We start from the raw sequence: 23,145 nt of genomic DNA on the forward strand, positions 1-23,145 counted from the left end.
TGGCTGTGAAAGTCGCAGGATTGATACCATTTGCACTGACAAACATACTGAAGTACTTTGGAAGTTCAGTCTGCAGCTAGTAAGAGCTGAGACACACAGTGACTAATGCAAAACATTTTGCTGGGGAAGAATACAGCACTGCAACGTGACTGGGGCTTCAAACCACAAAGCAGGTAAAAGAGAACCAAGTCTGAACTGAATAGTCAAAAGGAAATCAACTTCAAACATACTTTTGTTTAAAAAACTGACCCAACTTGGTATTATTATTCCCCTCTCTCCTCCCTTCTCCACACCAAGTCCAGGTTTCAATCGTTGCCACATGTCACTCCCAAGTAAAGAATGAACCTTGCTGTGCTTCCTAATCTCCTGTAACAAATTGGACAGTTCTGGCCTTCGCTCTTCACAGACTGAGAACTGCCTGGGGTATTTTTGGGTGGCGCAAGGTAGAGATGGAATTTCCCCTCTTTCCTCCCAACCCCTCCCACCCAACCCCACCCCCCCCCGCCCCAAACCATTTTCCTATTCTCATTGACACGCCATTGCCACCTTGAAATTTGTGGCTGTTCTCATTTCTGTTCTCAGTAGGTGCTCTTGCCCTGACCTCACCTTTCGCTGCCCTTCTGGAGCAATTTATCAGCACGTGAAGTGTGTTCCCTTAATTCCTTTCCAAATGGTTTAAACCAGCTCAGTATATACAAGTAGCCGGGTGCCATTGTTGTGACTTGGCCGCCCTCAGTCCAGTTGGTAATTTACAGCACCAAGTGGGAGGGGCCATCACCCAACGCTGAGTCCATGGACGTGTTTGAATTCTCCTCTTCTCCTTTGCGCATGGAGGTGCTTCTCCTTGCTCCTGCACGGCCAGACTGCCATCGGATAAGCTGCTATTGACAACTACCAGACATTGCCAGAGCACCAAGGATCCATTTGGGGTGCATTGCTTTAGGAAACAGAGAGTTTGGTGGGGAAGTCGGGGAATATGGTGGTGGGTCTGGTTTGGTACCTGAGCGGCAACTATACCGGCATTCGGCCTACTCCAAAGAGGTCATTAGTGTAAACAGTGCGACAAACCTGAGTGTATGTTGGCAAAATCGCTGCACACCTTGTGGTAGTGAGCAGCCTCGTGACCACTTAAGAGTGCATGCCCTTCATCCCCTCGTGCCAGCTAATACCCCCACCCACCCCATTCATTTCGGTGGTGGGCGATCGCGTAGAGGAATTAAACAGAAACAAAAACATACATGTGAGGTTACCATTGGCCTCCTGGTCTTCCCACTTGTACATAACCAGGGCAGAACCCTGCCTATTTACTATCAGACTATTTCCCCGGTCAAACCTCATCTTCACAATCTCACAAGCGGCTGACCAAAATCAAGCTGCGTTTCCAAAATTGAGGAAATTTAAACATGGGGGTCACCCCACTTCTGCCCTGCTCCCTCCCCAGTGCACAAAGATGCGCTTGTCACTGAAAGCTGCCAAAGATTTCCGCAATGACACCAGCCAGTTTTCCCCGAACTTTGCCAGTGCAGCTGCCCCCTGCCATTTTAATGGGCGAGTTTAACGTTGGTTCTAAAATAGAAAACAGAATGCTATCTAAGGAGGGACAGATGGTAGTAGGGGCCTACCTGCCGAGTATTTATTAGAAAGTGAAAGCTGTTCAATTGTGACACAAGTCATGGCAGGAACCCCCTTTGCTTGTAGTTGGGGAGGAGGGAAGAAAACCTGCAGCAGTTTGTTCAGATGAGGTTTGACCGGAGTCGTCCTATCCCGGCAAGACTGAATTGCTGGCGCTTCTCCCTCAGTGTCATTTGTTGATCTTTGAGGTGATGATTTTCTGTACCTGAACGTCGATTATCCGCTGCTTGGCATCAATGGCCTCCTGCATGTTGGCGTGGTCTTTCCTCAACTCGTCTTCCACCACCATTAACCTGTGGGCAGAAACAAAAGGCAGCACAGCTCAGCAATCAGGAGAAGGTGTGGGGTACTGGTCGAAGAGTCAGTAACATTTACACTCATTTCATGCTTAAGCCTTCGTGTCAAACCACAAGTTTATCCATATATACATAACAAAAACCTCCTTTCTTTATAAGTCACTGGTTCGGCCTCAGCTGAAGTATTGTGATTAATTCTGGGATTCAGGATGCCAAAGTCTTGGAGGGAGTGCAGAGGTGACTTACTGAAATGGTACCAGAGACTTCAGTTATGTGGAGAGACTTACTCAAGGTCGGACTGTTCTCCATAGAGCAGAGAAGGTTAAAGGGGGAATTTAACAGAGGTATTAATAATCGTGACGGGTTTTGATAGAGTGATTAAGCAGAAACAATGTCCACTGTTCAGTAACCAGAGGACAAAGATTTAAGGCACAATGATTGGCAAAAGTGCCAGAGGGGTGCTGATAGGAATTTAATTGATGCAATGAGATTGTTATGATCTAAATACACTGCCTGTAAGGGAAGCAGATTCAATAATAACTTCTAAAAGGGAATTGGCTATGTAGTTGAAACAAAGAAAAATGCAGTGTTATGAGGAAAGAGTAGGCAAGGTGGGTTGTGACTAGCTGGATAACTCTAAATGCTGACACAGGCACAAAGGGTCAAATGGATCCCTTCTGTGCTGTAAGATTCAATGATTCCGTGACATAATTCAGCTAACTTTGCTCTCAGCCTTCTCCAAGGTCTTGACACCCTTCTGAAAATGTTGTGCCCAGAACTAGACACAATACCACAGCTAAGGTCTAATAAGCTATTTGTAAAAGTTTAGGTCTTGGGTAGAGAGTGAAGGTCCATAGTGCCAAGTTTGAAATAAGCAGCTGAGATGACTGGTTCGCAGCCAGGTCCCAGGTGAACTAAAGTTAGAGTTCTGAACGAGTGAAGACTGTAGAAAATTGGGAAGGCTGGTAAGACGTTCATGTGCTTAGGCCCTGAGGAAGAATAAGTTATGAGTAGAAGACGCTGCAGGCGGCCCAGCTCTCACCATTAAAGATGCGAGGAGGAGACATAATGAAGGATTGAATGGCCTGCTCCCATTCCTATGTAATGACTTATATAACAGAATCCACTTATGGCATCAGACATATTTAAGCATCTAACCCTTTAATGGTCTTCAAGGGGTCAGCCATGGCTCAATTAGTAGTACTTGCCTCAGGCTGTGAGTTCAAGACCCACTGCAGAGACTTGAGCACAAAATCAAATCTGATGCTCCAGTGCATTTTTGGGGGTATCGGTTTAACATCTCATTCCAAAGACAAGACCCATCTGCCCGCCTAGATGGAACTAAAAGATTTCATGGCAGTGTTTTGAAGGGGGCAGTTGTGCCTGGTATTCTGTTCAATATTTATTCCTCAGCCATTATCATTAAAACCTGATCTGATCATCGCACTGCTGTTGTGGGGAGCTGACTGTGTACAAACTGATTTCCTCGTTTCCAAATTATATCATTTACCATAAGTCAAATACTTAATTGCCTGTAAAGCACTTCGTGACATCCTGAGGTTGTGCAAGGCAGTAGATAAATGCAAGTCTGTCTTCCTTTCGTAAACTCTATATTATGCAGCCCAAAATTTATTTTTAGAGTCCATTTGCAGTTACTTACATTTCAGAATCATGAATGCCATCTGCCATTCAACTGCTTGAGTTGCTAAGTATCTGTAGGCCTCGTTGAATGCTTTCCTTTCCTCACAACATCCTGTTTTCCCACGCAATTTGGCACCATCCGCTAACATATGTCCTCCTTATATGATAGAATGGCTTTAAGAAGTGGTTTTGTAATACCCTAGGGCGCCTGGTTGCTGTGGTATCCAGCTCATTCCATATCATCACAGCAACAGACGAACCGTACTTGTGTGAAAGTCACAATGCGTGTTATAATTTGTGGCTGGTAAAAGCCTGCAGAGGCTCAGTGACGTGCAGTGAAAAAAATGAATTTTTAGCTCCTTTCTTGGCCTCAGGACATCTCAAAACACTTTACAGCCAATTATGCATCTTTGAAGTGTAATCACTGTTGTCATGTAACAAATGCAGCAGTTAATTTGCACACAGCAAAATTCCACAAACAGCAACATGATAATGACCAGATAATCTGGTTTAGTGGCATTGATTGAGGGATAAATATTAACCAGGACACGAGTGGGAACTCCCTGCTCCTCCTCAAAACATTGTCATGGGATCTTTTACATCCACCTGAGAGGACAGAGGTGACATTGGTTTAACTGCCACCAGTTAACAGCAGTTTGGCAATTTGAATTCAATTTTTTGATAGTTAGAGATGAAAAGCTGGTAACGGTAAAAGTGCTTACAAAGCTTTTATATTGTTGTAAAACCAAACTAGTTCACTTCAAGCAACGAAGCCTACCATTCTTATTAGATCCAGCCTGTTTGTGACTCCAGCCCCACTTCTGAATTGGCCTAGTGAGTCACTCAGTTGTTTCAAACCACTCATTCATGGTTCAAGAAGGCAGTCCAAAAACACCATCCAAAGGACAGCACGGATAAGGGTCTTGCCAGCAATGCTCACATCTTGAGAATTAATTATAAAAAGAAATCAGTATGAAAGAATGGCACGAAAAGCATCTGGCCTGATTCCTGGATCTCTTGAAGCAAATCTTGGCTTCCAACAGCCTAACAAACCGTCCAGGTTAACACTGACCTTCCTAAATTAACAAGGTTCATAGGGAGTGCTGCTTTGTCAGAGGTGCTGTCTTTCAGATGCCCCCTCTGCCCTCTCATGCGGGCATAAAAGAACCCATGCCATTATTCTGAAGAAGAGAAAATAAGTTCTCCCTGGTTTCCTGGCTGTTACTTATTTTTCAACCAAATAATCTGCTTTTTCTGATACTGGTTATCACCATATTGCACTTTGTGGGAGCTTGCTGTACGCAGATTGGCTGCCACATTTCCTGCATTACAACAGCGACTACAATTCAAAGTACTTCATTGGCGGTAAAATGCTTTGAGACATCCTGAGGTTGTGAAAGGTGCTGCATAAATGTATGCCTATCTTTAATGCACATCTAGTGAAAGTAAGATTGAGTTCCTATTGACGGAGAAGGAACTGGCAATGCATTTCTTCGGCAGTGAGATGACTGACCGATCAAGCTGCTTTTAGCAGAGGTTTGTTGAGGAAGACTGGAACACCAGGGTGACTTCCTTTGATATCCACCCGAATCAATGCGCACACAGATTGTTTAACAGCCCATCCACAGACCGATGCCTCTGACAAAGATTCACTCCCGTTGCTGTGTAACAGCCCGGTTTATGTGCCCAAGTCCCGGAGTGGGATTTGAACCTATCCTGTGAGGTGCAAATGCTACTGGCTGAGCCCGTACAATGGGAGACTGAGGGAAATGGTGGGATTAACATGGATGGATTGTGGCTGCTTGGGTGGAATTTTCCATTGGATTGGCCTTTTGTGCAGTGCTGGATTATGGGAAATTGTGGGTGCAATTTTCCATCCATTGACATTAATGGATGAAAAATCGTGGCAGTGTCCTGCTGAATGGAAAACTCAGGAGTGAGGTCTTGGAAAATGCCACCTTCTGTGTTTCTGTTTAAAATTAATACTGTCAGGATTGCTGTCCCCTGAGAGCCTATTCATAGTCAAGGACCGATCAGGAGACCTATTGATGGTAGCGTCTTTGTTAACCAGGTTAACAGCACCATAAAGAATTCTTCTTGCCTTTTGTTTCCATGGAGTCAAAGGAACTTGTTGACTTGTCTCTAGGAATTGATAATTCTGAAAGTTCCTGACATCTGTTCTGCAAATGGAGCCAGGGAGGCTAATGATTGATTACTGCCGCAAACACAATCTGCCCAGTATTTCAGTGGCAAAACTCCAACATTCTTCACGGCTGTCATTTAACTCAAGCAAAAGCAAAGTGCTGTGGATGCTGAAAATCTGAGACAAAAATAGAAAATGCTGGAAACCCTCAGCAGGTCAGACAGCATCAGTGCAGAAAGAAACAGGTCATCGAGCTGAAACGTTAACTCTCTTTTTCTCTCCACACATGCTAACTGACTTGCTGGGTATTTTCAGCATTTCTGGTGTCTTTTTTAAAATTTAACTCAGTCAGGTTCAGATGTGGCTAATGATACAGAATAAAGCTCCCTCTATGCTGTCCAATCAAACTCTGCCAATGCAGGTACAGCACAGGTTAGATACAAGCTCCCTCTATACTGACCTATTAAGCAATGTTGAGACAGATTTAGGGTGAAATGTTGTTTGCTCCAACAGTGTGGTTAGATTATAAATAAAACCCAAATCTAGCATGCTGAGAATGAAAAGAAGTTCCCTAGAGGAGAATGTCTGCACTCCCAGTAAATCCAGGCCATGGTACCAGGTTTACACTGCAAGTTTAGTGTTGGCATGAAGTGTGAATACACTGTCTTGAGCAACTAATCCTCACTGTTTTTGACTTGACATACTGACGTCATCCAGAATTCTGTGCAGGCAAAGTTGTGTTGCAAGCAGCCTCAAGACTGGTGAGAATGTAGAACTCGCTACCAGGGAGGTGAATAGCATAGATCCATTTAAGGGAAAATTATGAGCATATGAAGTAGAAAGGAATTGAGAGTTATGCTGATAAGAGTTAGATGAGGAAGATTTGGAGGAGGTTTGAGTGAAGCATAAATGCTGGAATATAGTGGTTGGACAGAATGGCCTGTTTCTATGCTGTATATTCTCTGTAATGTCCCTTGGGTGGGTGTTGGGCAAAGACAGGATTGAAATCTGGGCAGTGCCCTCTTTGGTGATTTTGATCAGGATATGTTGTACCAACTTATTTTACATTCTTGGGATGTGGGGTGTCACTGGCCAGGCCAGGATTATTGCCCACTCCTAATTGACCTGAAGAAGGTGCTGGTGTAGATCTTTTTTAAAGCATTGCAGTTCGTGTGGCAAAGGTGCTCCAGGAAGGAAGTTTATTTTTTATATCAGTTCAGTCCACTCCTGTGGCATGCTGGGCCACTTTGGAAGCAGTGAGCTGTCAAACATACTGGAGTCACATACAGGTCAGACTGGGTAAAAACTGAAGGTTAAAAGACGTTAATGAACCAGTTAGGTTTTTTTTTACCAGCTTTTTGTTTCCGGAATTTGAAGGGTATTCTCTGGCTTATTGGTCCAGCAATATGACCATTACACTACCATACCTGGCTTGTATTGAGTGTTGTAGGAGCTGCACCCATCCAGGCAACCGGGGAGTATTCCATCACACTTAATGCCTTGCAGGCGATGGGCAGGCTTTGGGGAATCATAAGGTGAGCCACTCATCACATTGACCTGGTCTGTTAGCCGCAGCATTTATGTGGCTGTTCCAGTTGAGTTTCTGGTCAATGATGACCTCCCTAGGATGTCGGTCAGCGAAGAGATTTGTGATACTAATGCCGTTAAAGGTCACTGGCCCTGAAGGTTTCCTAGCCAAACCATCGGTTGGGTTAGCTCTCTGCTGTTTACCTGTTGATAATGCCTTTGATCTGGCTGTCCTTCTCCTCCTGCTGCCGGCGTAGACGGTTCTCGCTCTCGTCCAGGCGCGTCTGGTACTCTCGCAGGATCTTCCCTGTCTGCTCCTCCTGCGACATCAGCCGCCGCTCGTACTCCTCTAGCTTGCGGTTCGACATCTGCAGCCGTTCCTTCAGGGAAAGAATCTCCTCCTCGTACTGAGTCTGCTGCCCCTGCGGAAATGGATCACAGGGGGGGAATAGATGATACGCAACCTGATGCATCATGATGTAGGGGGGGGGAAGGGGGGGGGGCTGGTGGCGGGACTGGCGTCAGCGCTCGAACCCCCAGCCTATATGACATTTATACAGCCTGACATTTTTGGCAGGGAGCCTTCAAGAGCTGCAACTTTCACAGTTTGGCTGTGGTTGTTTCTCAGGTGAACGGTGAGGCTGCACCCTGGTGGCACCGCCCTGAATGTGGATGCCTGGGTTTCCCATCAGCCACTGTGTCACCTCTTTTATGTGTTGCCACCCAAATTAAGGCCGAAAGCGATTAACAAGACACAAAGAACTCTTTTCTTTACCATATCAAAATGCTTCCCTTGTAAAATCCAAAACCATGATTAGCATGGTCTAGAAATTAGCTGACGCTACCCCTTTTTATGCCTGTGTTACAGTAAATAATCCAATATGGATATAGACATAAAGAGAGGCATCCAGTGCCCTTGTGTTAAAATATACCTGAGTGTGGGATCAGAAGGTGCAAGAGCGCTCCTCCTGACCCCACATTAAAGCCCCTGGCTGTCATTCATCACCTTCTCAGAGTCTCTCTCTGTCAATCGCTCCCCTTTCTGGTTGGCACCCACCCCCAACCCCCCCACCAAACTGCCCAATTCTCTCAGCCACCTCCCCGCTCGATATTACCCGTAGCCTCTCTCAGCAGCCTACCTTTTCAATTGTTCCACCCTCCCATTCTTCCCTTTTTGATCCCTCCCTTCTCCACTGCTCCCATCCATCGGCTCCCCCTGTCAATTGCTTCCCTTGCCCAAGTGCCCTCTTCACCATTGCTCGCCTTATCCAGTCCCTCCTCTCTTGGTCTCTTCCTTGTTGATCGCTGACTTCTCCCAGTCTCCCTCCCCTGCCTTCTTGTATGACTTGCCTGACCTACTGGACGTAGTGACCCCAAATTCATATTGTGAGCTGCCTTGGGACATCCAGCAGGTAGCTAGAGCTCATTGTCTGATGTTAGGGACCTCTGCCTCAATATAGGATCAGCCTCAGGAAAACTGTACTGGCCTGACAATTTATAGGTCTCTAATTTCAGCTCTCCTCGCCATCCTCACTCCCCTAAACACCAAACCTCCTTGCCAACACAGACCCATTTTCACCTTATCAAGCCTGCTCTCATCCATCGACTTGGAGTATTCCCTTAATTTGTACTCTTCCCGTTCCAGGTGCGAGCTTTCGATGTCCGCAGAAAGGTGAGTCATGTTGGTCACCCAGGCGACAGTGCGCTCTGAAGGCGTGACGGGGTGAAGAGTCGAGGGTGAATGGGAGGCCTGAGGGACAAAAGCAGATGGCATTTATGAAGCACCTTACCCGGCCTTAAAAGTTAAAATGGGCTCTGACACATTGCACAGTGTTGCCCTTTTTTTCCCCCCTGTCCACTGGCTTGACTTTCTTTCCTTTGTTTTGTATATGTTACACTCAGCACTCAGGCTTCAGGGATTCCGGATAATTGAGATTGCAGGGTTGGGGAGACATCTGGCCAGACAAGCGGGAACTTGGGGATGGGATGGTGGTGGGGTGGGGGGAGGAGTGGGAGGGATCTGGTTCCACTGGGATCTCAGCACTTTTTCCCATGTTGGGAATGAGAAGGCAGGGGCTTCTTGTCTCCTCTGCCAATGGCATTAGAAGAGGTGGGGCTGACATGATACTGTCACCTAAACAGAAGCTGCTCCCACTCCTCCCACAGTGCCCCCCCTCCATTGCCAACGCCCTCCCCCACCCCCACCAAACAAACTATAAATACGCCTGTGTGCTGGGACTATATCCTGGAGGAAAAAATAAATGTGGCAAACATTGGCATTCTGGCGGCAACCAGCTGGGAAGTGGTGACTTTAAAATGAAAACTCGCTCCTATCTCTCTCGGGTTCTTCAGTCAGAACAATCCACCCATGAAGGGGGCTTCTAACCTGGAATCAGCCAGTTAGGAGAGCTGGGGGCTGGTCACCTGCCTCTGTGACCCTTTCCCATCCAACCAAGTTAGAACGGCAAACTGCGAATGCAGCAATCCGTGCAGGTGCCCAGCCCTTCAATGTCAACTGTCCCAAGGTTTGGGGCAGGGTCAGGACAGCGGGAAACTGGTGGGAAAATATGCTCAGAAGAGCTAGGGAATGGGGTGGGTGGTAGTAGCGCTGTTTCCAGGAGGGTCAATGACCAGAAGGTAAGATTTAAGATAATTTGTTAACAGAACAAATGGAGGATGAGAGTTTTTTTCACATGGATAGTCGTTATGATCTGGAATGCACGCTCTGAAAGGAAGGTGGAAAAAAATTTAATAGTAACTTTCAAAAGGGATTTAGATATATACTTGAAAAAGAAAATAAACACAAAAGTCAGGCTGACACTCCAATGCAGTACTGAGGGGGTGCTGCACCAGCAGTGGTGCTGTCTTTTGGATGGGATGTTAAACTGAGGTTCCATCTGCCTGTCTGGGGGGGATATAAAAGATCCCATGGCACTAGTTGGAAGAAGAGCAGGGAAGGTATCCCTGGGGTCCTGACCCAACACTTCAAAAGTACCTTATTGGCTGTAAAATGCTTTGAGATGTCCAGTGGTTGTGAAAAGCACAATATAAATGCAAGTCTTCTTTCTTTCAAAGACTAGGGTTGTGGGATTAAGTGGATAGCTTTCAAAGGGCCACACAGGCAGAGTGGGCCAAATGCCCACTTTCTGCGCTGTGCAATTATATGTCTTGCAGTTCTGGTGGTGGGAGATTCTGGTGGCCTTGGAATTTTCAAACTGTGGATCTCCCATTGGACTGCTTGCGTGGCTCAGAGGTTTCACAAGGGCAGAAACGTCACAGCTGCAACACACAATTCACTTCAGCTTCAGGCCAGTTGGCGGTCTGCCTTTGAACATGGGTGGTATGTAAAGGAAGACATGCAAAGTGAGAGTCCTGACAGGTGAAAATGTTCGCCTGCTTTCAATCTCAGTGCAAGGGTGTTTGGAGTAAAAAATTCCATTACTTTTCACCCATTAAAACAAGTTGCCTGTTCGTATGGTGAGTACCAAATTGCCAAGCAGTCTCAACAAGGAGCTGAACTGCCTCTTCCTGGCTGGGCTGAACATTATGCTATACCATAGGAAGGCAAGTGAGTAACACAAGCCACTGCCATTGAAATGAGTCCAAGAGACAGAAATCATCCAGGGAGTGCAGAGAGGGATTTCCAGGGGTTTCTTGTCTCCCCCAGGAGGCTGAGTGGTTATGGCAGTTAAGAAGTGTCCTTGTCAGCTGGAAGATTGAGGGATGACCTGATCGAGGTGTTAAAAGGATTCAATAGGGTGAATTCTAAGAACCTTTCCTAGGGTAAGGAAATCGAGGAGAAAGGGGATCATAATCTTAAATTTAGAGCCAGGCTGTTCAGCATGCACTTTTTCACCCAAAGGATAGAAGAAATCTGGAACTCTGCGGTAAACATAGAGTAGATGCTTCCATGTGTGGGGGAGTTTAAAACTGAGGGAAATGAATATAAGATATTCAATGGTAAGGGGTTTTAAATCCCTACTCACTTGATAAGGAATTCAGGAGAAACATCTTTACCTGGGATAGTGAGAAAGTGGAATTAATTAGCTATTGCACAGAGTACCTGAAGTGATATACTTAAGATGAAGTGAGATAAGTGCACGAGGGAGAACCAAATAGAAGGAAATGCTTAGGTGAGTTAGAGTGGGAGGAGGCAAACACTAGGTCTGTTGGTTGAATAGTGTGTTTCTGTGCTGTTAGTTCTGTTTAATTCTATGTAATGTGAAAAAGTTGAGTCAAGAGGGTCAACTGGAGCTTTCAAGATCGAGATTGATCAAGTTTTATTCGTTAAGGATATTGAGGGATATGGACTAAAGGTGAATACATGGAGTTGAGGTAGAGGCTTTAAATGCCCAATAGCCTTTTCATGTTCCCGTGTAGTGTACAGTGTGAGACAGATTGGATGGGCCAGCTGCTATCTCCCTGTTCGATATTTTCTGTGTTCGAAGGGCTGGGTGTCTGCTGGGAGCAGCATATTTCAAAGTGAGACAAACCTGAATTTATGTCCCAAAGAACTTTACAGACAATTTAGTACTTTTCAAACGTAGTCACTGTTGTGAACAACATGGCAACCACATTATGCACAGCAAGCTCCCACAAACAGCAATGACATAATGACCAGATAATCTGTTCCTTTAGTGATGTTAGTTGGCCAGGGCACCAGAGGAACTTTCCTGCTTTTCCTCAAATAGTGCCATGGGATCTATTACATCCACCTGAGATGGCAGATGGAGATTCTGGTCAATGTCTGATTCAAGAGATGGCACCTCCTACAGTGCAGCACTCCCTCAGTACTATATCAGGGTAGTGCAGTTGATGTAGTTTATATGGATTTCAGCAAAGCCTTTGACAAGGTCCCAAATGGGAGACTTATAAAGAAGGCAAAGGCACATGGGATACAGGGTAATTTGATAAGGTGGATTCAAAATTGGCTTAGTTGTAGGAGACAAAGGGTGATGACAGAAGTATGCTTTAGTGGCTGGAAGCCAGTGTCCAGTGGCGTACCACAGGGATCTGTACTCGGTCCCCTATTATTTGTCATTTATATAAACGACATAGATGACTATGTGGGGGGTAGGATTAGTAAGTTTACGGATGACACAAAGATTGGCCGGGTGGTTAACAGTGAAGTTGAGTGTCTTGGGCTACAGGAAGATATAGATGGGATGGTCAAATGAGCAGATAAGTGGCAGATGGAATTTAACCCTGAAAAGTGTGGGGTGATACACTTTGGAAGGAGTAATTTGACAAGGAAATATTCAATGAATGGCATGACACTAGGAAGTTCTGAGGAACAAAGGGACCTTGGTGTGTGTGTGTCCATAGATCTCTGAAGGCGGAGGGGCATGTTAGTGGGGTTGTTAGTGGGGTGGTGAAAAAGGCATATGGGACACTTGCCTTTATCAATCGAGGCATAGATTACAAAAGTAGGGAGGTCATGTTGGAGTTGTATAGAACCTCGGTGAGGCCACAGCTGGAGTACTGTGTGCAGTTCTGGTTGCCACATTATAGGAAGGATGTGATTGCACTGGAGGGGGTACAGAGGAGATTCACCAGGATGTTGCCTGGGATGAAACATTTAAGTTATGAAGAGAGGTTGGATAGACTTGGGTTGTTTTCGTTGGAGCAGAGAAGACTGAGGGGCGACCTGATCGAGGTGTACAAGATTATGAGGGGCATGGACAGGGTGAATAGGGAGCAGCTGTTCCCCTTAGTTGAAGGGTCAGTCACAAGGGGGCATAAGTTCAAGGTGAGGGGCAGGAGGTTTAGGGGGGATGTGAGGAAAAACTTTTTTACCCAGAGGGTGGTGACGGTCTGGAATGCGCTGCCTGGGAGGGTGGTGGAGATGGGTTGCCTCACATCCTTTAAAAAGTACCTGGATGGGCACTTGGCACACCATAACATTCAAGGCTATGGGCCAAGTGCTGGTAAACGGGGTTAGGTAGGTAGTTCAGGTGTTTCTCACATGTCGGTGCAGACTCGATGGGCCGAAGGGCCTCTTCTGCACTGTGTGATTCTGTATCAGCCTAAAACGTATGTTCAAGTTGGAGTGCACGACTTTCTGACTGAGCCGAGAATACTATCTACTGAGCCACGAGTGACAACAGACAGCACATTATTTCCAGATAAATAGGAGCAGGGATTGATCCCCCGGGAAACCTACCTGTTTGGTGATGCTAGATTTTGGAGCTGGAGCGTCTGCTTTGGCCATGATCGACTGCTGCCGCACTTTGGGACCGTGTGTTGGCTCGGCAGGCGACTGCAACAGGTTGGCGCTGGGAGGCCGAGGTCGCTGGGCTGCGCTGACCGTCAGCTGCTGCGTTTTCCCTCGGACAAGGGGTGGAGGAGCAGGCGGCGGCTGGTCTATCCTCCTCTGGGGACCAATGTTGGCTGGGGGTGCCGACAGCATGTGCTGAAGGTTGTCGGTCAGTGAGAGCTGCCGGCGGCTGAACTCGCTGTTCTGCCGGGCGAACTCATCGCTGTAGCTGTGGCTGTGGAAGATCTGCTTGTTGGCAGATAGGTCCTCGCTCTTGCTGTAACCATGGTAACCCAAGAGGCCAGCACCAGGCTCGGCGGGAGTCCGTAGTGAAGCAGGCCCATCCGAGGTCATGTTGAACAGGGGGTTCTGAAAGGACAAGGGGACTCGCAGCTGCCCATGCAGTCCATCCGTGGTGATGCCCATTTGTCCCAACCGCAGACCTCCTGACACGCTCGATCCACTCCCCTGCGACAGCCGGCTAGGCCTGAGGCCTACTGTAGTCCCAATCGAGGCCTGACTGCTATTTAGCATGTCCCCAACAGTCTGGAGGTTGCTAATGCTGTTCATACTCCTGCTGTCCTGCAGGTCCATCATGGAGATGCTCTTGTTGGTGGTCATCATTTTGGGGTCGGGTTCTGTGATATCGGAGCTGCTCGTGCAGTATGCCGGGGAGGAGCGCGCAAGCGGAGGCCTTGTCACATAAAAGACATCCTTTCCCTTTTCCTTGGTCGGGGAAGGTAGCCTAGTCATATCGATTGAGCTGTGAATCGAAGGAGAACAAAAGTACTAAATTACAACGGGACAGGAGGACTCACTGTATTCTATTCTCCCCTCATTCTTTCTCTTGGGGCCTCAAAGCTGTGGATAATCACCCCACGTTCCTCTGCCTTCCCACTTTCCACCCTTATCTAATATCCTGCTGACCTTAGCAGACACCAATTTCCCTCATCCATCACCTCCTGTGCTCACTGACCTGCACTGGTTCCCAATCCAGCAATGCCTCAATTTACAATGCTTATGGCATGTGTTCAAGTCCCTCCACAGCCTCACCTCTCCCCATCCTTAACTTCCTTCAGTTCTGCACCCTTTCAAGAACTGACTTGCTCCAATTCTGACCTCTTGTGCATCCTTGACTACCTTTATTCTATCATGATAATGAAGGCAAAATACTGCGGATGCTGGAAATCTGAAACAAAAACAAAAAATTGCTGGAAAAACTCAGCAGGTCTGACAGCATCTGTGGAGAGAAAGACAGAGATAACGTTTCGAGTCCGTATGACTCTTCATCAGATCTGAAGAAGATTTTTTGTTTTTGTCTATTCTACCATGGGTAGCTGTGCCTTCAACTCTGCTAAGCTCTTGAATTCCCCTCCTAAACCTCTCTGCCTCTCCATCTCTCCCTCCTCCTTTAAGACTCTCTTATCACTATGGCCAAGCTTTTGGTCATGTGCCCTGGTGTCTCCTTTGTTGGTTCAGCATCAGATTTAATGGATAACCCTCTTGTCAAGTGCCTTGGGATGTATTATAAACCATGTTTGCATCAAAAATGACTTTATTTGTTGAGTGGGCTGAAATCACTGGATAAGTTTTAAAAGACCTGGAAAAACTCAGCAGGTCTGACAGCATCTGCGGAGAGGGACACAGTTAACGTTTCGAGTCTGGATGACCCTTCATCAGAACTAAGACATATAGAAATGAGATGAAATATAAGTTGGTAAAAGGGGTTGGAACAGGAGAGCTCGATAGAGGACCAGTGATAGGTGGGGGCCAAGAAGAGATTGCCAAAGATGTCATAGACAAAAGGACAAAGGGGTGTTGACGGTGGTGATATTAGCTAAAAGATGTGCTAATGGTGACATTAAGGGTAGCAAGCAGGACAAGCAAGTGGCAGATGGCCCTAGTGCGGGTGGGGTGGGGGGAAGGGATCCAAATGGGCTAAAAGGTGGAGAAGAAACAATAGATCGAAATAAATTTTAAAATAGGAGGGAAGAGAAAAATATAGTGTAAAAAAAAATAAAAATAATTTTTTTAAAACTATAAATTATTCGAAAAAGGGGGATCGGAAAGGGTGTGGGGATGGAGGAAAGAGTTCATGATCTAAAGTTGTTGAACTCAATATTCAGTCCAAAAGGCTGTAAAGTGCCTAGTCGGAAGATGAGGTGCTGTTCCTCCAGTTTGCGCTGAGCTTCACTGGAACATTGCAGCAGGCCAAGGACGGACCTGTGGGCATGAGAGCAGGGTGGAGTGTTGAAATGGCAAGCGACAGGGAGGTCTGGGTCATGCTTGCAGACAGACCGAAGGTGTTCCGCAAAGTGGTCGCCCAGTCTACGTTTGGTCTCTCCAATGTAGAGGAAACCGCATTGGGAGCAGCGAATGCAGTAGACTAAATTGAGGGAAGTGCAAGTGAAATGCTGCTTCACTTTAAAGGAGTGTTTGGGCCCTTGAACGGTGAGGAGAGAGGAAGTGAAGGGGCAGGTGTTGCACCTTCTGTGGTTGCAAGGGAAGGTGCCGTGGGAGGGGGTTGAGGTGTAGGGGGTGATGGAGGAGTGGACCAGGGTGTCCCGGAGGGAACGATCCCTACGGAATGCCACCAGGGGAGGTGAAGGGAAGATATGTTTGGTGGTGGCATCATGCTGGAGTTGGCGGAAATGGCGGAGGATGATCCTTTGAATGCGGAGGCTGGTGGAGTGATAAGTGAGGACAAGGGGGACCCTATCATGGTTCTGGGAGGGAGTGGAAGGTGTGAGGGCGGATGCGTGGGAGATGGGCCTGAAGGTTGAGGGCTCTGTCAATCACCGTGGGTGGAAAACCTCGGTTAAGGAAGGAAGAAAGACATGTCAGAGGAACTGTTTTTGAAGGTAGCATCATTAGAACAGATGCGATGGAGGCGAAGGAACTGAGAGAATGGGATGGAGTCCTTACAGGAAGTGGGGTGTGAGGAGCTGTAGTCGAGGTAGCTGTGGGAGTCAGTAGGCTTGTAATGGATATTGGTGGACAGTCTATCACCAGAAATTGAGACAGAGAGGTCAAGGAAGGGAAGGGAAATGTCAGAGATGGACCATGTGAAAATGATGGAGGGGTGGAAATTGGAAGCAAAATTAATAATTTTTTCCAGGTCCCGACGAGAGCATGAAGCAGCACCGAAGTAATCGTCGATGTACCGGAGAAAGAGTTGTGGGAGGGGGCCGGAGTAGGACTGGAACAAGGAATGTTCCACATACTCCATAAAGTGACTGGCATAGCTGGGGCCCATGCGGGTAACCATAGCCACACATTTTATTTGGAGGAAGTGAGAGGAGTTTAAGGAGAAATTGTTCAGTGTAAGAACAAGCTCAGCCAGATGGAGGAGAGTAGTGGCGGATAGGGATTGTGTTTGAAGGGAAGATGTGTTTGGTAGTGGTATCATGCTGGAGTTGGCGGAAATGGCAGAGGATGATCCTTTGAATGCGGAGGCTGATGGGGTGATAAGTGAGGACAAGGGGGACCCTATCATGGTTCTGGGAGGGAGAGGAAGGTGTGAGGGCGGATACGCGGGAGATGGGCCGGTCACAGCTGAGGACCCTGTCAACCACCGTGGGTGGAAAACCTCGGTTAAGGAAGACATGTCAGAGGAACTGTTTTGGAAAGTGGCATCATCAGAACAGATGCGACGGAGGCGAAGGAACTGAGAGAATGGGATGCAGTCCTTAAAGAGTAACTCCTAAGCAGGCAGAACATCAGCGAGGTGCTGGGCTGTCTAGAAGTAGCCAGCTAGAAACAATCAATTTAGTTGAGTGTGAATGACATATCTCCTGAACCATTCACAAAACATCCATGTGTATTCAGCTGGGTGTGGACAAAGCCATTGGACTCAATCACTTTGGTCAATGGACCCTGGCTGAGAAGGGAACTCCACCAACCATAATCTAATAATTGTTAAACAATGGACCTGGAATCGGCTTTGACCGACCATGTTTGGGTAACTAGCCAGTTTGTGAGAATAGAACATGTGGTGAACAAATTAACTTTCTTTGTGCTTTAAGAAACTGTTTCTTCCTTGGCTGGTTAGTGTGAGATCAGAAGGACCCTGAGTTGGCACTCTCTCTCTCCAGCCATCTCGAAAGCTTGTGTCCTGCCTATTTTGTGACCAGGCACAAGTTGCATCTCAAACTATGCAAGTCATCATTCTACAGGATCCTAATGTAATTGATTTGTTTTGGGCTCTTAAAAAGTTTAACCTACCCTCCCACTTTGTAACTTACGTGTGTGAACTCCTGAATGTAAATGTGAGAGTTGGAGCGTTTTTAAATGATTTTTATTTAGATACGGTGTTAAGTGCAATAAGTACGATTTCCTTTCCAAACGCACAAGGGAACCTGTCTGTGTGTGTGTTTTACAGCCACAGCACTTAAATAGTTAAACACTCATTGAATTGGCAAGCAGATTCTTTAAAAAAAACACCTATTGTGGTCAACCAAGAGGTGGAACGAGAGAGGAGCCATTCTATCACTTCTCATTTGACAGTAACCGATGTTTTAAAGATTATCATTAAAGGTGTTATAAAAATGCAAGTTGTTGTTGATATTGTTTCTATTTATAATGTACTACTTTGTAAAAGCTAAACTTGGTGTCTCCCAGCTTGAGAATCTCAACTGACCTCTCTTTGCTTGCCAGTTTTATTAAAAACTTGATGCAAGTCCTGCAGTATGGACTTCAAACTCTTTCTCTGAGCTCTTCAGCAAGATAAACAGGATGTATTCATCACCAGAAATGATGAATGATGAAAAACATTGAGAATCAAATTCAAATGTTGTAACCATGACCGCATCTTTGAGACTTCTGTAAAAGATGCAAACTTACTACCAATGTAAATGTGATTAGTTTAAAATAGCCACCACTAAAATTCATTCCTACTTGGCAATGCAACTTGGCTATGCTGTAAGGATCTCTCACAATGCTGCAGTAGAGATGTTTAGACTAAGGAACATTGCTGGGACAGTGTAGACAGATTGTTACCTAATCCACACTGTACCTGCCTGGAAAGTGTTTCACGGGACAGTGTAGAGGAAGCTTTACTCTGTATCTAACCCTGTGGTGGACCTGCCCTGGGAGTGTATGATGGGACAGTGTAGAGGGAGCTTTACTCTGTATCCAACCTGTGCTGTACCTGCCCTGGGAGTGTTTGATGGGACAGTGTGGAGGGAGCTTTACTCTGTATCTAACCCTGTGGTGTACCTGCCTGGGAGTGATGGATACAGTGCAGAGGGAGCTTTACTCTGTATCTAACCCCGTGCTGTACCTGTCCTGGGAGTCTTTGATCTAATCCATGCCCTGGGAGTGCTTGATGGAGAGATGTAGAGGGTGTTTTGTTTTGTATCTAACCTGTGCTCTACCTGCCCTGGGAATGTTTGATGGGACAGTGTAGAGCAAAAACAAAAATACCTGGAAAAACTCAGCAGGCTTGTAGCTCAGCAGGTGTAGAGCAGGCTTGTCCAACCTGTGGCCTGCGGGCCACATTGTGACCCTCGAACCCTCTGGACTTGGCCCAGCAAGCTTGTTGGACATTCACTAACTTAAATTTGAAAAATGCTGTAAAGTTGCTCATCACTAGTGACCCTATCATGGCCAATGCAGGGAGAAACCAGCCTGTGATTGGATAAGCAGAAAACAGTGGGAAAGTAAGTTCTCAAGCTAAGTTCCAGAGCCTTGGGGCGAGAGGGAGAGGACGAGCGGGGTGAGGGGGAGAAGGTGAGTGGGACTAGACGGAGAGGGAGAGCTGGCCTTGGCAAGAGGGTGAGTGGGCCTCAGGGCGAGAGGGGAATGTGTGAGTGTGTGTAATTGTGTATGTGAGAGAGGGGAAGAGTGAGTGAGTGTGTGTGTATGCCAGTGTGTAAGAGAGAGGGGAGAGTGAGTGTGTATGTGTGAGAGAGAGATGAGAGAGTGAGTGCGTATGCGTGCGTGAGAGAGAGGAGAGTGAGTGTGTATGTGTGAGAGAGAGAGGAGAGAATGAGTGCATATGTGTGTGTGAGAGAGAGAGTGACTGTGTATGTGTGTGAGAGAGACAGAGGGGAGAGAATTTGTGTATGTGTGAGAAAGAGGGGAAAGTGTGTGTGAGAGAGGGAGAGGGGGAAAGTGTGTGAGAGGGAGCGGAGGGAGTGTGTGCAAGAGAGTTAGAGGGTGAGTGATTGTGTGTGAGAGAGAGGGGAGAGTGAGTGCGTCTGTGTGTGAGAGAGAGAGGGGAGAGTGTGTGTGTGTGTGTGTGTGTGAGAGAGAGAGAGTGAGTGTGTATGAGTGCGTGAGAGAGAGTGACTGTATGTGTGTGTGAGAGAGACAGAGGGGAGAGAATTTGTGTATGAGTGAGAAAGAGGGGAAAGTGTGTGTGAGAGAGGGAGAGGGGGAAAGTGTGTGAGAGGGAGCGGAGGGAGTGTGTGCAAGAGAGTTAGAGGGGTGAGTGATTGTGTGTGAGAGTGAGGGGAGAGTGAGTGTGTCTGTGTGTGAGAGAGAGAGGGGAGAGTGAGTGTGTGTGTGAGAGAGAGAGTGAGTGTGTATGAGTGCGTGAGAGAGAGAGTGACTGTATGTGTGTGTGAGAGACAGAGGGGAGAGAATTTGTGTCTGAGTGAGAAAGAGGGGAAAGTGTGTGTGAGAGAGGGAGAGTGTGTGAGAGGGAGCGGAGGGAGTGTGTGCAAGAGAGTTAGAGGGGTGAGTGATTGTGTGTGAGAGAGAGGGGAGAGTGAGTGTGTCTGTGTGTGAGAGAGAGAGAGGGGAGAGTGAGTGTGTCTGTGTGAGAGAGAGAGGGGAGAGTGTGTGTGTGAGAGAGAGGGGAGAGTGTGAGGGTGTGAATGTGTGAGAGAGAGAAGGGAGAATGTGAGTGTTGTGTGAGAGAGGGAGGAGAGTGTGTATGTTTGTGTGAGTCGGAAGAGTGTGTGTGTTTGAGAGGTAGAGAGAGAGAGAGAGAGAGAGAGAGTGTGTGTGTGTCTGGCTTACTTCTATCTCAGGATTCTCATTCACCCTCACCCCCACACACCAACATGCACTCTCACCAATGCTCACAATGGATGAGTGACTGAGCACCCTGAGACTGGGTGTGCCAGACACATACAAACGCGCACCCTCTCACACTCTAATTGTCATATTTATTTATTACTCATTCTTTTAAATGATCAGTTTATTGCTTTGACATTGTTATTTTGCTCAGTAAGTTGGTTCTTTTCACACGTTAGTTTCAGAAAATCTTTCTGAAGCTTGCTCATCAGCCCCTAGACTAGAAGGAAAATTGAAATGTGGCCACCCATGCGAAAAGGTTGGACAAAGCTGGTGCACAGGGAGCTTTACTCTGTATCTAACCCGTGCTGTACCTGTCCTGGGAGTGTTTGATGGGGCAGTGTAGAGGAACCTTTACACTGTATCTAACCCTGTGATGCACCTGTCCTGGGAGTGTTTGATGGGGACAGCGTAGAGGGAGCTTTACTCTGTATCTAACCCTGTGATGTACCTGTCCTGGGAGTGTTTGATGGGACAGTGCAGAGGGAGATTTACTCTGTAGTTTCCCCTATGTCATACCTACCCTGGGAATGTTTTTGTGGTAAAGTGAGTCACTTGCTTTCTACCCTCACCTGTTCAGATCTTTAACTGTGTACTTCTGAAGGTCAGATGAAACGCCACGGTTGATGCTGGGCCCGGAAGTGTAGCGTTCCGCTATGTGGCTGGATTGTCGCTGTACATGCGATGGGTTTCTCAAGGCCCCACTTATGTCATTGAGAAGGCGGGGGAGGGGACCCAGTTTCAGAACAGCTTCCTGCAAAGGCATAGGAAAGGTATTTTTAGCTAGGGAGAACTACATACAGCAATTCACAATTGCTTTTAGTGTCAAAATTCCTCAGTATAGAGCAATCACAGCACAATGATGAAACCTAGTGAATCCATTCACTTCCGGTATATAGAATCATAAAGGACACAAGTACTTTCAAGATACTTCATATATGACAAATCCCAATGTACCCAAAATCTTCCCATTCACCCCACAGAATCCCAACTGACAAACCCATTCTCCAATATACAATGGATCCACACACTCCCCATTTGTATTGCTGGATCCCACTTGACCCAAGCACTTTCTGTTCACTCATTATTTACTAGAGACCCAAACATGTCCTTCCCATTCACTCTCACCAGGCAGAATTCAAATGGCCCTAACTACATCCAACCACAATGCATTGAATTCCAGTGAGTCCAAACACTTCCCAGAATCCAGGTGGCAGAGCCAGTACCTCCCCAGGGAAAGGATCCCAACAGATCCAATTGCTCACCATTCACCTTCCACATAAATAATGCTAGTGGACCCCACCACTAGCGTTCACTTCCTATATTTGAAATGCCAATGGATCCAAACACCTCTGAAATCACATAGGAAGCAACCAACTCCTTGCAGACCCCATCAAGTTCCATTGATTCGTAAAGTTGTGCTGAAGGCTGTCCGAGCAATTTTTAATGCTTCACCTTGCTGAGCTGAGGCAGAACCTCCCACAGGAGGGAGTGCAGCGTGGAGAGTTCTCGGCCCAAGTCGATGTAGCCCTCAAAGCTAGCTGCGTTGGTGACTGTGTCCGGATTGGAGATCTCCATCAGAAACTGCTGCATGCTACCCCACTCGAGCTCCAGAAATTCATTCATGAATGACATGTAGTCCTCCTTACTGCCGAACCTAATCAGATGGAGGAGGAAGAAAAGCAGCACAATAGCAACACAAGCTACTTCAATTCATCTCTGATCTGTCTCCACAACAAACGAGAAACATATATTACATCTTGTCAGTGTAGGTAAAGCGGGTAGAATAAGCACAGTAAGTATTCCCAGATATATATCCAGATATCAGTACACATTCCGCAATGGCTGTATGAGACTTTGAATGTTACAGAGAATAATGAGCACTCACCAATAATCAACAATTCTGGACACCACACTTCAAGAATGGCACAAAGGCCTTAGAGAGGGGACACAAGAGATTTACAAGAACCAGAATGAAAGGCTTCAGTTATGAGGAGAGGCTAGAAAAGCTGGGATTGATCTCTTTGGAGCAGAGGATGTTCAGGGAGATTTAACAGAGACATTCAAAATCATGGAGGGTTTTTAATAGAGTTAATTAAACAAAAACTGTTTCCAGTGGCAGAGGGGTAAGTAACCAGAGGGCACAAATGTAAGGTTATTGACCAAAAAAAGAGTTGACAAAAGAAAGAAGTGATTTATGCAGCAGGTAGTTGTGATCTGGAATGTACTGCCTGATGGAAACATTCAAAATAACTTTCAAAAGAGAATTGGATAAATACTTGAAGGGGAAAAAATTTTGCAGGGCTTTGGGAAAGAGTCGGCGGGGGTGCAGTGGACTAATAGTACAACTCTTTCAAAGAGCTTACACAGACATGATGGGCTGAATGGCTGCCTGTTGTGCTGTATCATTTCTGTGATTCTATAATAGACTTTGTAAAGTTCTGAAATATATAATCCACATATTCGTACTAATTCTGCAGTGGCTCTTTGACATTTTGAATGCTACAGAAAACTAACGATCACTCACGTGAGGAATGTCTGAAGTGTAATAAACAACCCCAGACATCAGAGGCCTGCAGAACAATAGGTAACAGCTAACCACGCCACTGAACAAGCTTGTTGACTGC

General features: G+C 46.5%; 1 protein-coding gene across 5 annotated transcripts in view; it reads right to left on the minus strand.

The window, feature by feature from the left end:
• LOC144695689 (ras/Rap GTPase-activating protein SynGAP-like) overlaps positions 1-23,145 on the minus strand; it is a 492,301-nt gene that overhangs the window by 17,384 nt on the left and 451,772 nt on the right. For all 5 annotated transcript variants that reach the window (XM_078566635.1, XM_078566630.1, XM_078566631.1 and 2 more), the window contains 6 exons: positions 21,974-22,175; positions 21,091-21,272; positions 13,403-14,258; positions 8,819-8,989; positions 7,444-7,661; positions 1,838-1,925 (listed from right to left, as the gene is read on the minus strand). In XM_078566635.1, coding sequence (XP_078422761.1) covers positions 1,838-1,925; positions 7,444-7,661; positions 8,819-8,989; positions 13,403-14,258; positions 21,091-21,272; positions 21,974-22,175 — 1,717 coding nt within the window. The remainder of the gene's footprint in view (positions 1-1,837; positions 1,926-7,443; positions 7,662-8,818; positions 8,990-13,402; positions 14,259-21,090; positions 21,273-21,973; positions 22,176-23,145) is intronic.

The sequence above is a fragment of the Cetorhinus maximus genome, chromosome 21 (genome assembly GCF_964194155.1).
Source record: "Cetorhinus maximus chromosome 21, sCetMax3.hap1.1, whole genome shotgun sequence".
Lineage (NCBI taxonomy): Eukaryota > Metazoa > Chordata > Chondrichthyes > Lamniformes > Cetorhinidae > Cetorhinus > Cetorhinus maximus.